This window comes from Merops nubicus, unplaced genomic scaffold (genome assembly GCF_000691845.1).
Source record: "Merops nubicus isolate BGI_N331 unplaced genomic scaffold, ASM69184v1 scaffold23041, whole genome shotgun sequence".
Taxonomy (NCBI): Eukaryota; Metazoa; Chordata; class Aves; order Coraciiformes; family Meropidae; genus Merops; species Merops nubicus.
This window is the reverse complement of record NW_008590561.1, coordinates 13,076-29,604: the sequence shown is the minus strand read 5'-3', so window position 1 is coordinate 29,604 and position 16,529 is coordinate 13,076. Positions and strand designations below refer to the sequence as shown.

At 38.0% G+C, this 16,529-nt stretch overlaps 1 protein-coding gene across 1 annotated transcript in view; it reads left to right on the top strand.

Moving 5' to 3' along the window:
* The window catches only part of LOC103782238 (sacsin-like), a 32,460-nt gene that overhangs the window by 3,539 nt on the left and 12,392 nt on the right, over positions 1-16,529 (top strand). The window contains 3 exon segments of the mRNA XM_008949993.1: positions 1-764; positions 2,010-2,101; positions 3,883-15,446. The exon segment at positions 1-764 is cut by the window's left edge and continues 18 nt beyond it. Coding sequence (XP_008948241.1) covers positions 1-764; positions 2,010-2,101; positions 3,883-15,443 — 12,417 coding nt within the window. The 3' untranslated portion in view covers positions 15,444-15,446.

The following is a 16,529-nucleotide window of genomic DNA, read 5'->3' as shown; positions in this document are numbered from 1 at the left end:
AGAGCGTTTTGTTTTCTGCCTTTGCCTCCAGGTGAAGAAAGCAAAACTGGGCTCCCAGTTCATGTTAGTGGTTTCTTTGGTCTCACAGACAATAGGAGGAGTATCAAATGGCGAGAGCTGGATCAGTGGAGAGACCCAGCAGCTTTATGGAATGATCTTCTTGTAGTTAATATAGTGCCAAAGGCATATACCACCCTTATTTTGGAAGCTGTCAAACGAATGGAGACGGAGAAGAATTCGGATTTTCCGTTGTCAGCTGAAAGGATTTATAAGTTGTGGCCTGATGAGAACAAAATCAGGGTACCTTGGAAACCAATTGTAGTACCTCTCTTTAAAGAGCTGCTCCAACATACAGTTATTTACTCAGTGAGTAATCAGTGGATAAAGGTGGAACAGGTGCACTTTTCCGAAGTGGATGAGAGTTTGGAGTACACACAGTCTGTTCTCAACTACCTCCAGAATTCAGGGAAGCAGATTGCCAAGGTACCAGCAAATATTGCTAGTGCAGTGCATCTTACTGTTTCTACTGCTAAAGCTGTGAAAAAAGTGACTCCCGCTGTAGTGCGGCAAGTACTAAGGAAATCTGGACATAGTGGACCTGTTGAAGAAAAGCTTCATCTTCTAGAATTTGTGCTTTCTGATGGAGTCTACAGTGAACTGATTGGATTGGAGCTTTTGCCGTTACAGAATGGAAATTTTATTCCTTTTTCCTCATCTGTGTCAGAACAAGACGTAGTTTACATAACCTCAGAAGAATATCCCAGGTATACTTTAACGTTTTAAATACTGTAGTGTTTTGTTTGGGTTTTTTTCAGTTTATATATTAAACCAGAGCTTCAGACTGTTATTTGCTTATGAGCAAACAAGATAATATGCAACAGCCTGTAATAAAATAATGCATAGATAGAACTCAGTTTTCTCTATATATGTACATATTTGTGCGCGTATGTCTTGTTTGAAAAGTTTGACAGCTACTTGCTGTTATAACTTTACAGAGATTTGTGTGATATAGGCTTTAATGGAGTACCTCAGGATACATTTCAAGTTGGCTTTAGTCTGAGAATTATAAATAGGAGGAAGTTAGAATCATGCGTACTAGAAAGTACAGTAAGTAGGTAGTCATAAGAGCTGTTATTGAGGCTTTTTTTACATAACTCTGCTTACTTTCAGTGAAGGAATTGGTATTAAACTGTTTTCAGAAAGTAAGCAGATACTACCATGGAAAGAAGTGGGCTTATCTTTCACACCTGCTCTCCTTTTGTTCTTTCTCATCTCTCTCCAATTCACTTTTTTTCCTTGCTTATTTCCCAGTGGCAACAATGTTCCAATTTGGTTCAGATCTCCTCTGCCATAATAGGTGGTAATGCCTATTGAAGAACAAGACTTTGTGTTGGTTTATGTATAATTAACATACCTACTGTCAGAATTAAACTGAATGGTTATTTTTGCTTTCAGGAAGACCAAAACACTAAAAAACTGTCTAGTTTTAAGTGCTAGCATAAAGGAGGGGAAACAGCAGGATGAGGCTGACTCTTGTCTACAATAATAACCACTTTCTGCAGATCTCTTGAAATTCACAGATCTGTGTGAAGTCCTAGAATTACAAATTGTGCTTTTTGTATGCTTTAAAATACAATCTTCCAGAGACATAGAAGAGTTGGTGCCATTTTGCCTGTTTTTTTTTTCTTTTGTTAGAATGCAAATAGATGAAAATAATTTTCTAATCCCAGTTTTTCTATCAAAAGAAAATTTGCTTAGATCTGCTTTGAAAAGAGTACTTGGAAAAAATATTTTCTTACTACTTTCTGCTTCTAAATGTATGATTTTCTCTTTTATAAGAAAACACCCATTGAAATCCCTATTCTGCATATTTGAGCAATTGCTTTGCATGTGACCCTTTTACCATGATGATTACCATGCTGGTAATGTCTGTGCAGCAAAAAAAAAAGAAATTAATGTTTGCTAAAGTGTGCTTTGTTTTTTTTTTTTGTTTTTTAATGGTGTGCTAGATCACTGTTTCCTGGCCTGGAAGGAAGGTTACTGTCTGATGACCTGAAGCCTGAGGTTCTAGCTGCTTTGAAAGAAGCTGCTAAAAGCCGAGGTAATGTGTCTTTTGTGTTCTACTTACATCTATATCTCCTATATCTCCTTATATCTATATCTCCTTATATCTTCCTATAAGTTTCTTCCTTCTATCTAATCCAAATCTATACCCTTCAGCCATTATCCCTTGCCATGGTATCAGAGAGATTACTGATACCTTTTCAGAAACAGAAATTTTCTTGTATTATTTCTTTGAAAAGATGGGATAAAATTTTTTTTGTGTGTGTTTTAGAAAGACAACCAGATCTTATTTTTTTTCTCTCCTAAAATGTGTATTGTATTTTTCTAGTTAATAATTTTTTCTTTATTTAGTGTGTTAATGTGTAACTCACAGGATGTTTTCTAAAACCAGATTTGGTTATATTCTAGCCCAGCAGCTTCTCTGGGGATTTTCAGGTATGGTTATTAACTGAAGATGTACTGGTTTGGATTGAAGCTTGATATTTGTGTGAATTTGGTGATAAGGTATTCTCATTATCCCAGTTTTGTTGTAAAGAAAGCTTGCCAAATAGAGCTGACAAAAGATAGTTACCAAAGATAATTATGAAAAGAGTTCTAAATACAGTTGAGGGGAAAATGCATATTGATGAAGAAAACCTTGTTAGTTATGTTACACAGAAACAAACCATTTTCATTGGTTTATTTATATATTTTAAAATAATTTCCCATGCAGGAAGATTTCCAGTAATTTAAGATCACATCTATGGATTTTAAAACAATATTCCTAAAGTTGTGTGTTCAAATAATGGGATTTCAGCTTAGCTTTTAAATACATTCTTATCTTGCTGGTCCACTGCTCCAAGAATTTCTCACTTTCACAAGGTTGCTGTGTTTACCTGTGTTTTCTCTTCAATAGAACTAACAGAATGCATAACTCTGAGGCATGAATTGAAAAGAAAATATTTTTTTCTGAAGGATGTCTTGCTATTGATTTCCAGCAGAGCAGGGCCAGTAGATAATACCTCTAACTGGACTGTTGCTTTTGAGGAAATGGCAGTGCTATCTAGGTGGAAGGACTGAAAATCAAGTAGTGGTCTTGTTTCCATTTCTGTCATTGTTTTTGATGTCGTTGGGAGGAAGTGTTTTTTTATATTCTTTACTATTATCTTACCCCAAGGCATTCGGTAGTTTTTGAGTATAATCTGTCTTAACGATAGTGAAGCCGTGAGTCTTAACACGTGTTCCTTTTAGTGAGGACTGATAAGAATAAAAGCATATACATCTAAACTTAATTTCAGCACTCTTTGGACAACTGAGTTTTTTCGTTGCCAGTTTTAGTGTACAATAAATGTTCACCTGGCTTGTTTTTTGCTATATGTAATAAATAATCTTTCAAATGTAGTTGAATCTTTGCAGTTATAGACAAATAATTAGATACTTTTTTTCTCTGCTAGGCAAATAAGTAGTGTAAAGAATCAACCAACCAAAAAATAAAAAGTTTGAAGCTTCTACTTCGATAGTACAGCTGTAGTTGCTGTGTATGCCTGAGAACTCTTCTTTCAAACTAATGAATGCAATAACATTGATAAATTTTAATTTTTTTTTTTTATTTTTATACTAATATGGAATGTATTTACTTTTAATTAACTCCTAAAAGCAAGGGCAGCTGTTATCTGTAGTCTATTTAATGAATGATTTTTTTTTTTTTCCACAAAAATAAAGGCAGGACACGATTTAGGTTCCCCACCCCTCACCCTCCACCCCAAAAAGAGATAGATGATTTATTGTGTAATTCTGCTGTGTGATTTTCATGGCTTTGCCCTTTTGCTGTACTTTCAGGAAGGCCGTGCACTCAGCTGCAGCTTCTGAACCCAGAAAGATTCGCCCGGCTCATTAAAGAAGTTATGAATAGCGTGTGGCCTGGCAGAGACATGGTGGTACAGTGGTATCCAGGTTTGGAAGATAAAAACCACCCATCAGTTTCCTGGCTTAAGATGGTCTGGAAGAACCTGTATATACATTTTTCTGATGATCTGAGTGTGTTTGATGACATGCCACTTATCCCCAAGAAGCCTCTGGAGGAAAACCAAACATCAGTGGAACTGGTTAGATTTAGGAATCCATCACCTGTCATTCTGGAAGATGAATCTGAGACTCAGCTCCCAGAATACTTAGCTGATATTATTCAGAAAGTCGGTGGAGTCGTACTTAAGAAGCTGGATATTTCTATCCAGCATCCGCTTATAAAAAAATACGTGCATCCACCATTACCAAGTGCTGTCTTACAAATAATGGAAAAAATGTCCTTACAGAAACTATGCAGTCAGGTTGCATCATTCCCCTCAACACATAAAGATGCTCTTAGGGCATTCTTAGCTAGTTTAACTGATGCAAGTGAAAAAGAAAGAAGAATTATTCAGGAATTGCTGATATTTAAAAAGATTGAAAAATCGTCTGATGAAATTGTCCCTGTTTTTACTGGGCTAAAAGGTAGTAAGGTGTTACACCACACTGCCAAAATTCCTCCTGGTCTAAGATTTTCTGTACCAATAATTGACAGCAGTGACGAAGCTACTATTCGCTTAGCTAACCTGCTGAAAATAGAACAGCTAAAGAGCACAGATTGCTTGAAGTTTATTATACAAGACATAAGAAGTGACTTTTATTCGTCTGATGAAACAACACAGATAATGCAATGGGTTCTTGAAAATCTGACTTTTCTGAAAAATGAGAATACAGAAGTGATAGATTGGCTGACATCACTAAAGTTTATTAAGATTTCACAGGAAAAGATAATGTCAGCAAACGAACTCTTTGATCCTGAGGTAGAAATGCTGCAAAATTTGTTTTATGCCGAGGAGGAAATTTGCTTCCCCCCTGTTATTTTTACATCTTCAGATATTCTTCATTCTCTAAGACAAATAGGCTTAAAAAATGAAGCCAATCTGGAGGAAAGTGATATTATGAGAGTGGCAAGTAAAATTGAAAGTTTGCATGCTGACTCTAACACCAATCATGATTTACTGTTAAGAAAAGCTAGAACTCTCTTGATGATTTTGAACAAAAACCATACACTGCTTCAGTCATCTGAAACAAAGGCTGCACTGAAAAAAATCAAATGGATTCCCGCATGTAAGGAGAGGCCTCCAAATTATCCAGGATCCTTAGTCTGGAAAGGAGATCAATGTAATCTGTGTTCGCCACCAGAAATGTGTGACATATCTCATGCAATTTTAGTTGGTTCCTCAGTTCCTCTTGTGGAAAATGTGCTGTTGGATACTGAAAAAGCACTTGGCATCCCCGTCAAGCCCAGTATAAAAGCAGTCTTAAAACATTTCAAGGTGGTGGTTGATTGGCACAGTTCTAAAACATTCAGTGATGAGGATTATTATCAATTTCAGCATATCTTGCTTGAGATTTATGGATTTATGCATGATCATCTAGAAGAAGGCAAAGAAGCTTTTAAAGCCCTGAAATTTCCGTGGGTTTGGACAGGTAAAACATTTTGTTCCCTCACGCAAGCAGTAATAAAGTCAGTACCTGATCTTGATCTCCAACCTTATCTGCATTATGTTCCAAAAACTATGGCGAAGTTTCACCAGCTGTTTAAATGCTGTGGCTCAATTGAGCAGTTGACACCAGACCATGTTTCTATGGTCATTCAGAAAATATATCTAAAAAGTGAGCAGCCTCTCTCGGAACAAGAGAGTAAACAAAATCTTCACATTATGTTGAGCATCATAAGGTGGCTGTACAGCAATCAGATTCCTGCAAGTCTGCATACACCTATGCCACTATACAGTGGCAAGCTTCCCTATAAACTTGCAATGAGGCCAATCCATGAGTGCTGTTACTGTGATATCAAAGTTGATGACTTAAATGATTTGCTTGAAGATTCTGTTGAACCAATAATTTTGGTGCATGAAGACATACCAATGAAAACTGCCGAGTGGTTAAATGTCCCATGCCTTAGCACAAGATTGATTAATCCAGAAAATATGGGATTTGAGCAGTCTGGGCAAAGAGAGCCTCTGACTGTAAGAATTAAGAACATTTTGGAAGAATACCCTTCCATTTCAGATATCTTTAAAGAGCTTCTTCAGAATGCTGACGATGCTAATGCAACAGAATGCAATTTCCTGATTGACATGAGAAGAAATATGGATATAAGAGAGAATCTTCTGGATCCAGGAATGGCAGCATGTCATGGTCCAGCTTTGTGGTCATTCAATAATTCTCAATTTTCTGACTCTGATTTCTTAAATATAACTCGATTAGGAGAGTCTTTAAAAAGGAGTGAAGTTGACAAGGTAGGAAAATTTGGACTGGGATTCAATTCTGTTTATCATATCACTGATGTTCCTATTATTTTGAGCCGGGAGTTCATGATTATGTTTGATCCAAATGTTAACCATATCAGTAAGCATATTAGAGATAAATCAAACCCTGGGATCAAAATCAACTGGAGTAAACAACAGAAGAGGCTGCGAAAATTTCCCAATCAGTTTAAGCCATTTATAGGAGTTTTTGGTTGCCAGCTACCACTGACTGTAGAATCCCCTTATAGCTACAAAGGAACGCTTTTCAGGCTGTCCTTCAGAACTCAGCAGGAAGCTAAAGTCAGTGAGATCAGCAGTGCATGTTACAATACAGCAGACATTTACTCTCTTGTGGATGAGTTTAGCATTTGTGGTCATAGACTGATAATATTTGCTCAAAGTGTAAATTCAATGGTTTTGAAATACTTGAAAATTGAGGCAGATGATCCAGGCGTGGCACAAGATGTTGTCACTATCAAAAAAAATCTGTGTTCTTCCAAAGCCTTGACTGCACCAAATGTAAGTGTTTTAAAGGAAGCAGCTAAACTCATGAAGGTTTGCAGCAGCAGTAATAAAAAGCTTCCCACTGAAACACCAAAATCCTCGTGTATCTTACAGATAGTAGTAGAAGAATTTCACCATGTGTTTAGGCGGATCGCTGATTTACAGTCTCCACTTTTCAGAGGTACGGAGGATGATCCAGCTTCTCTCTTTGAAATGGCTAAATCAGGACAGGTAAAGAGATCAGCTGATGAACTGCCACAGAAAACAGTAGATTCAACAACATGGCTTATCTGTTCTTGCATGGACACTGGAGATGCTTTAAAATTTTCATTACATGAAAGTGGACGAAGACTAGGTCTTGTTCCCTGTGGTGGAGTTGGAGTGTTGCTGTCTGAAAACCAGGATCAAAAGTGGATTGTGAAACCGAATTGCAACACCATAGGTGAAGTATTCTGCTATTTACCTCTACGAATAAAAACAGGCTTACCTCTTCATATAAATGGCTGCTTTGCAGTTACTTCAAATCGAAAAGAGATCTGGAAAACAGACACGAAAGGAAGGTGGAATACAGTATTCATGAGGCATGTTATTGTGAAAGCCTACATAGAAGCACTTTGTGTTCTACGTGACATGGCCATCAATGGTGAGCTTGTTGACTACAGTTACTGTGCGGTGTGGCCAGATCCTGATTCAGTTCACGATGATTTTTCTGTTATTTGTCAAGGGTTTTATGAAGACATAGCTCATACGAAAAGCAAAGAAGGGATCAAAGTGTTTTCTGATGGTTTATCTTGGGTTTCCATGAAGAATGTAAGATTTTTAGATGACTCTATACTGAAACGACCAGATGTTGGACCACCAGCCTTTAAGATCTTTCAGAAGTACCTTAAAAAAACTGGTTCCAAAAATCTGTGTGCTGTAGACCTCCCGTCCTGGGTAAAGGCAGGATTTGAAGAAGCAGGATGTAAATACATATTGTTGGAGAACACTTTCTCTGAGAAACAGTTCTTCTCTGAGGTGTTTTTCCCTAATGTTCAGGAGATTGATGCGAAGCTGCGTGATCCTTTGATGCGTTATATTCTCAATGAAAAAGTTGAGGAATTCTCAGGAATTCTTCGTGTTACTCCATGTATTCCCTGTTCATTGGATGGACATCCATTAGTTACACCGTCAAGACTGATCCATCCTGAAGGAAGAGTTGCAAAGTTATATGATGATGAAGATGGAAGATTTCCTTATGGCACCACTCAGGATTATCTTAACCAAGTTATTTTGGTTAAACTGGTTCAGTTGGGTATGGCTAAAGATGATATTTTATGGGAAGATCTCATAGAACGTGCAGAGTCAGTAGCTGAAATTAACAAAACTGATCATGCTGCAGCTTGTCTCAGAAGCAGTATTATACTGAGTCTTATTGATGAAAAACTAAAATCTAGGGACCCTAGAGCTAAAGAATTTGCTGCAAAATGTCAAACCATCCCTTTCCTTCCTTTCCTTAGCAAACCAGCAGGCTTCTCGCTGCACTGGAAAGGCAGCGATTTTCAGCCTGAGGCAATGTTTTCAGCAACTGATCTTTTCACTGCTGATCATCAAGATATCGTTTGCCTAATACAACCAATTCTTAATGAAAACTCCCACTCCTTTAAAGGTTGTGGTGCTTTGTCATTAGCTGTCAAAGAATTTTTGGGTTTACTGAAGAAACCAGCTGTTAATTTGGTCATGAATCAGTTAGAGGAAGTTGCTAAGTCATTTGATGGAATCACACTCTATCAAGAAAATATCACTAATGCTTGCTACAAATATCTCCATGAAGCAATGTTAGAGAATGAATCAACAAAAGCTACAATAATTGAACAGCTGACAGACTGTAGTTTTATTCTGGTTGAGAATGTGTATGTTGATCCAAGAAAAGTGTCTTTTCATTTGAATTTTGAAGCAGCGCCCTATCTCTATCAGTTGCCTAACAAATATAAAAACAGCTTCCGTGAGCTGTTTGAAAGCGTGGGTGTAAGACAGGCTTTCACAGTTGAAGATTTTGCTGTAGTTCTGGAATTAATAGATCAGGAAAGAGGGACTAAACAACTAACAGAAGACAACTTTCAGCTTTGCAGGAGAATAATTAGTGAAGGAATATGGGGCCTCATTAGAGAGAAGAAGCAGGAATTTTGTGAGAAAAAGTACGGTGAGATTTTGTTACCTGATACTCGCCTTGCACTTCTCCCTGCAAAATCATTGTGTTACAATGACTGTCCATGGATTAAAGTTAAAGACACCACTGTGAAGTATTGTCATGGTGATATTCCCAGGGAAGTTGCAGTAAAGCTTGGAGCAATACCAAAACGCCATAAAGCTTTAGAAAGATATGCATCCAATATCTGTTTTACTACCCTTGGAACGGAATTTGGCCAGAAAGAAAAATTGACAAGTAGAATTAAAAGCATTCTTAATGCCTATCCTTCGGAAAAAGAAATGCTGAAAGAGCTCCTTCAGAATGCAGATGATGCAAAAGCTACAGAGATCTGTTTTGTATTTGATCCTAGGCAGCATCCAGCTGATAGAATATTTGATGAGAAGTGGGCACCACTTCAAGGACCAGCACTGTGCGTTTACAACAATCAGCCTTTTACAGAAGATGATATTCGAGGAATTCAGAACCTTGGGAAAGGTACAAAAGTAGGGAATCCCTGTAAAACTGGACAATATGGCATAGGTTTCAATTCTGTTTACCATATTACTGATTGCCCTTCTTTCCTGTCTGGCAATGATATACTTTGCATTTTTGATCCTCATGCTAGATACGCACCGGGTTCAACATCAACAAGTCCTGGCCGCATGTTTAGAGATTTAGATGCAGATTTCAGAACCCAGTTCTCAGATGTACTGGATCTCTACTTAGGAAATCACTTTAAACTGGATAATTGCACAATGTTTAGGTTTCCTCTTAGAAATGGAGAAATGGCAAAAGTATCAGAAATTTCCTCAGTTCCGTGCTCTGATAGAATGGTCCAAAATCTTTTGGATAAGCTGCGTACAGATGGAGCAGAACTCTTAATGTTTTTGAACCACATGGAAAAAATTTCCATTTGTGAGATAGAAAAAACAACAGGTGCGCTGAATGTCTTATATTCTGTACAAGGCAAAATCACTGACGGAGACAGACTGAAACGAAAGCAATTCCATGCATCTGTAATTGACAGTGTCACTAAAAAAAAGCAGCTAAGTGAAATACCTGTGCAACAGATTACTTACACAATGGATACTGAAGACTCTGAAGGCAACCTTACAACGTGGTTAATTTGTAACAGGTCAGGCTTCTCTGACATGGAGAAGGTATCCAAAAGTGTGGTTTCAGCCCACAAGAATGAGGACATTACTCTTTTCCCACGTGGCGGGGTAGCAGCTTGTATTACTCACAATTACAAAAAGCCCCACAGAGCGTTCTGTTTCTTACCTTTATCCTTGGAAACGGGACTGCCTTTTCATGTGAATGGGCATTTTGCTCTGGATTCGGCAAGGAGAAACCTGTGGCGCGATGACAATGGTGTTGGAGTGCGAAGTGACTGGAACAGCAGCCTGATGACAGCGCTGATAGCGCCGGCCTATGTCGAGCTGCTGATTCAGCTGAAGAAACGGTATTTTCCAGGCACCGATCCTACAGTATCAGTGCTGCAAAACACACCTATTCATGTTGTGAAAGACACTTTAAAAAAATTCTTATCCTTTTTCCCAGTTAATAGGCTTGATATTCAGCCAGATTGGTATTGTTTAGTGAAAGCGGTTTACAGCTGCATTTATGAAGATTTGAAGCGTCTTTTGCCTGTTATGCGAGCTCCAAATATTGATGGGTCTGACTTGCATTCTGCTGTCATTATCACATGGGTTAACATGGCTACTGTGAACAAGGGCAGGCCTTTCTTTGACAATTTACTACAAGATGAATTGCAGCATCTCAAAAATACAGAGTACAACATCACAACGCGGAAGACAGTGGCTGAAAATGTTTACAGACTCAAGCATTTACTCTTAGAAATTGGATTTAATTTGGTATATAACTGTGACGAAACTGCAAATCTTTACCACTGTTTGGTAGATGCAGATATTCCTGTCACCTATGTGACACCTGCTGATGTCCGATTGTTTTTGATGACATTTTCTTTTCCAGACTCTAACTGCCACATTGGAAAGTTACCTTGTCGTCTTCAGCAGACAAATTTGAAGCTCTTCCATAGTCTCAAACTTCTGGTTGACTACTGTTTTAAAGATGCAGAGGAAAATGAAATCCAAATTGAGGGCTTGCCACTCCTTATTACTCTTGACAATGTTTTGCAAATTTTTGATTCAAAGCGACCCAAGTTCTTGACAACGTACCATGAACTGATTCCATCTCGCAAGGATCTCTTTATGAACACGCTGTATTTGAGGTACAACAATATTTTACTTAGCAGTGAAGTAGCAAAAGTCTTTGATATCAGAAGTTTTGCTGAACTGTTGTCATCTGTGTTACCCAGAGAATATAAAACTAGAAATTGTATGAAGTGGAAGGAAAACTTTGCCAGTGAATCTTGGCTGAAAAATGTCTGGCATTTTATTAGCGAGTCCATAAATATTAAGGAAGAGCAAGAAGACATGCAAGCAAAGTTTGATGATGTTGTTGAAACTTTGAAGGACTGGACTTTGCTCCCTGGCGTAAGATTTACCGTCTCAGCTAATCATCTTGTTGTGCCAGAGTGTGATGTTTTGCTGCCCCTCAGCATTATGCATATAGCTGTTTTTCCCAACGCTCAGAGTGATAAAGTCTTTCATGCTCTAATGAAAACAGGCTGTATTCAGCTGGCATTGAACAAAATTTGCTCCAAAGACAGTGCTTTAGTGCCTTTGTTGTCGGGACATACAGCAAATATAGATAATCCTTCAAGCATTCTGAAAGCCATACAACATATGGTACAGACATCGACTTTCAGGACTGAGAAGTTAGCAGAAAGCGACTTTGAGGCTCTCTTGATGTACTTCAATTGCAATTTATGCCATTTGACATCTCAGGATGACATTAAAATTTTAAAGTCTCTTCCGTGCTATAAATCGATCAGTGGCCGATACATCAGCATTTCAAAATACGGGACGTGTTATGTCCTCACAAAAAGCATCCCATCAGTAGAAGTAGACAGATGGACACAGTCGACCTCATCAGCTTTTCTTGAAGAGAAGGTTCATTTGAAAGATTTGTATACTGTGCTTGGCTGTGTCTCTGTGGATGACCTCGAAGTGTACTTAAAACATCTTTTGCCAAAAATTGAAAGTCTGTCTTATGATGCAAAGTTAGAACACTTGATCTACTTAAAGAATAGGCTAACTAGCATCGAGGAAACTTCAGAAATGAAAGAACAGCTGTTTGAAAAGCTTGAAAGCATTTTGATCATTCACGATGCAAGCAATAGGTTAAAACCTGCAAAATACTTTTATGACAGGACTGTGAAAGTCTTTGAAGTTATGCTTCATGAAAAATTCTTCATACCTCAAGATTTTTTTAAGAAACTAGAGCAACTTACAAAACCAAAAAATCAAGCTGCATTCCTTCCATCATGGGTAACCTTTCTACGACATATCGGATTGAAATTCATCATTTCACAGCAGCAGTTGTTGCAGTTTGCCAAGGAGATCAGCATGCGAGCAAATACAGAAAACTGGTCTAAGGAGACACTACAGAATACTGTCGATGTTCTCCTTCATCACATATTTCAAGAAAGAACTGACCTTTTGTCAGGAAATTTTCTGAAAGAATTATCATTAATTCCTTTTCTTTGCCCTGAACGAGCTCCAGCAGAATTCGTTAGATTCCATCCTCAGTATCAGGAAGTTAATGGGACACTACCTCTTATTCGATTCAATGGGGCACAGGTGAATCCTAAATTCAAACAGACTGATGTGTTGCAGTTGCTGTGGACTTCGTGTCCCATTCTTCCCGAGAAAGCGACACCTTTAAGCATCAAAGATCAAGAAGGAAGTAGTCTTGGTGCTCAGGAACAACTTGAGCAAGTTTTAACAATGCTGAATGTTAATTTGGACCCTCCCTTGGACAAAGTTATCAATAACTGCAGGAACATATGCAACATAACAACTTTGGATGAGGACATGGTGAAAACTAGGGCCAAGGTCCTAAGAAGCATTTATGAATTTCTTAGTACAGAGAAAAGGGAATTCCGCTTTCAGCTTCGAGGAGTTTCTTTTGTAATGGTAGAAGAAGGTTGGAAGCTCCTTAAGCCTGAAGAAGTAGTGATAAACCTTGAGTATGAATCTGATTTTAAACCTTATCTGTACAAGCTTCCATTAGAACTTGGCACTTTTCATCAGTTATTTAAACATTTGGGTACTGAAGATGTTATTTCAACAAAGCAGTATGTTGAAGTTCTAGGTCGCATATTCAAGAGCTCAGAAGGAAAGCAACTGGATCCTAATGAAATGCGCACAGTTAAGAGAGTAGTTTCTGGCTTGTTCAAAAGTCTTCAGAATGATTCTGTCAAGGTTAGGAATGACCTTGAGAATATGAGGGATTTTCCCCTTTACCTTCCCAGTCAAGATGGTAGATTGGTAAAGTCTAGCATCTTAGTTTTTGATGATGCACCCCACTACAAAAGCAGAATCCAAGGTAACATTGGTGTGCAAATGCTTGTTGATCTTAGCCAGTGTTACTTAGGCAAAGACCACGGTTTTCACACTAAACTGATAATGTTGTTCCCTCAGAAACTGAGGCCTCGCTTACTTAGCAGCATCCTCGAAGAACAGTTGGATGAAGAGTCTCCCAAAATCTGTCAGTTTGGAGCATTATGTTCTTTGCAGGGAAGGTTACAGTTACTGTTGTCTTCAGAACAATTCATCACAGGACTCATTAGGATTATGAAGCATGAAAATGACAATGCTTTTTTAGCTAATGAAGAAAAAGCAATAAGGCTTTGCAAAGCTTTGCGAGAAGGTTTGAAAGTTTCCTGTTTTGAGAAGTTGCAAACCACGCTCAGAGTTAAAGGGTTTGCTCCCATTCCCCACAGCAAAAGTGAGACGTTTGCTTTCCTGAAGAGATACGGCAATGCAGTGATACTGCTGTACATACAGCATTCTGACAGCAAGGACATAAATTTCCTGTTAGCATTAGCAATGACCTTAAAATCTGCAACTGACAACCTGATTTCTGATACCTCATATTTAATTGCCATGCTGGGTTGTAATGATATTTACCGGATTGGTGAGAAGCTTGACAGTTTAGGAGTGAAGTACGACTCTTCTGAGCCTTCGAAACTTGAACTACCAACACCTGGCACTCCTATACCAGCTGAAATTCACTATACGCTGCTGATGGATCCAATGAACGTGTTTTATCCTGGTGAATATGTTGGTTACCTTGTTGATGCCGAAGGTGGTGATATATATGGATCATATCAACCAACTTACACCTATGCAATCATTGTACAAGAAGTAGAAAGAGAAGATGACGAAAGTCACAGTTTTCTAGGGAAGATTTACCAGATTGATATTGGATATAGTGAATATAAAATAGTGAGCTCCCTTGACTTGTACAAATTTTCAAGACCAGAGGAAAGTTCTCAAAGCAGGGATAGTGCACCTTCTACCCCAACCAGTCCTACAGAATTTCCAGCACATGGACCAAGAACAATTCCACCCATCTTCACTGGCAGAGAGAGCCACAAAACAATCTCCTCAAAACATCACTCTCCAAAAAAGATAAAGTCGAATTCATTGCCAGAAATATTAAGAGAAGTGACATCTGTGATTGAACAGGCTTGGAAGCTTCCAGAATCTGAAAGAAAAAAGATTATTAGGAGGCTGTATCTTAAGTGGCATCCAGATAAAAATGCAGAGAATCTTGATATAGCAAATGAAGTTTTCAAACATTTACAGAATGAGATCAACAGGCTAGAAAAGCAGGCCTTTATGGATCAAAATGTGGACAGAACCTCAAGAAGACCCTTTTCATCCTCTGCTTCTCGATTTCAGTCAGATAAGTTTTCTTTTCAGAGATTTTATACTTCATGGAATCAAGAAGCAACAAGCCACAAATCTGAGAGGCAGCAGTGTAAAGAAAAGGGTCCATCTTCCACGGGGCCGTCTCACTCACAGCGCTTTTTTGTCCCACCTACGTTCAGGTCTGTTGGCAATCCTGTGGAGGCACGTCGATGGCTTCGGCAGGCCCGAGCTAACTTCTCAGCTGCAAGAAATGACCTTCATAAAAACGCCAATGAATGGGTGTGCTTCAAGTGCTACCTTTCTACTAAACTAGCTTTGATTGCAGCTGACTATGCTGTGAAGGGCAAATCGGACAAAGACGTAAAACCAGCAGCCCTTGCACAAAAAATAGAGGAATACAGTCAGCAACTTGAAGGGCTTACAAATGATGTGCAGACATTGGAAGCTTATGGAGTAGATAGCTTAAAAACTAGGTATCCTGACTTGCTTCCGTTTCCACAGATTCCCAATGATAGGTTTACCTCTGAAGTTGCTATGAGAGTGATGGAATGTACTGCCTGTATCATAATAAAACTTGAAAACTTCATACAACAGAAACTGTAAGTGGTTTGAGGTTAGGGAACTGTTTTGTCAAGAGGTATTTCAAGGTATTTCATGTGGTGGGTTACCCATGCGATTGTGCAGGGTCCTGAACATGCAGGAGGTGACACCTTGCCAAGCAGTTTAGAAGCATAGTGCACAAAGTCAGGTGGTACTGAAGTACTTAGAACTGAAATTAATTTAAACAGGATTTTTTTTTTTTTAAACTGAGCCTGCTGTATAAGAAAACTGTAAAACATTAATATTTTTTTAAAATTTGCAAGGAAATTGAGCTGCAAAAATTAGCTGTCTGTACAATATTGTGATTAATTGGCCTATTATTGAACTGCACTTTATATAACCAAAGCTTAGCTTTCTGTTAGATGAAGTCTGTAATTATAACTTCTTAGATTTTATTTCCTTTAATATAATATTTCCAAACCAGTAATGTCAGTTTTCGATGTACTAATCTTAAGACTGGACATAAAATGAAATAGGAGGTGGAATGGAAATTAACATAACTTTGGAGGTATTGCTTCAAAACATTTATGTATTCTTTTGTGTTCTGTGGACATTCATGTCACTCGTAGTAATACTCTTATCAGCTGGATCTGATTATAGCTGCAACATCACCTTGTGAACATTTAAAGGGTAGTTTAGTACCTGTGAACTGTTACAGTTATTTTAATGCTGAATAACGATACTTGATTTAACATGCAGCATCATGTCATGCATTGATTGCATTTACTTTATTATAAAGTAATTAAATATTTAGTAGTTTTTTTATTTCCTAGAGACTGTTGTATTTGTCTAATGAAAAACGCATGTGGATGATATAAAAATGATGAACATTATGTGGTGGTTTACAATTTAGGATTTTTTTTGAACACCAAAACTCAGTTTTTGGATGTCTAAATGCTTGAGATTTTTTTGTTTTGTTTTTTTCTATGTGTGTGCTGTTGTGTGTGTACATATATATATATATTTTTCCACAGACATTGGTAATAGTACAATTCAGTAACCCATTTTTGGTGTACACTGAGCACTTGTTACATGTTTAAAGGTGCTGTAATGTAATGCTCTTTATTTTGTTGTTCACTACAGCCCTAG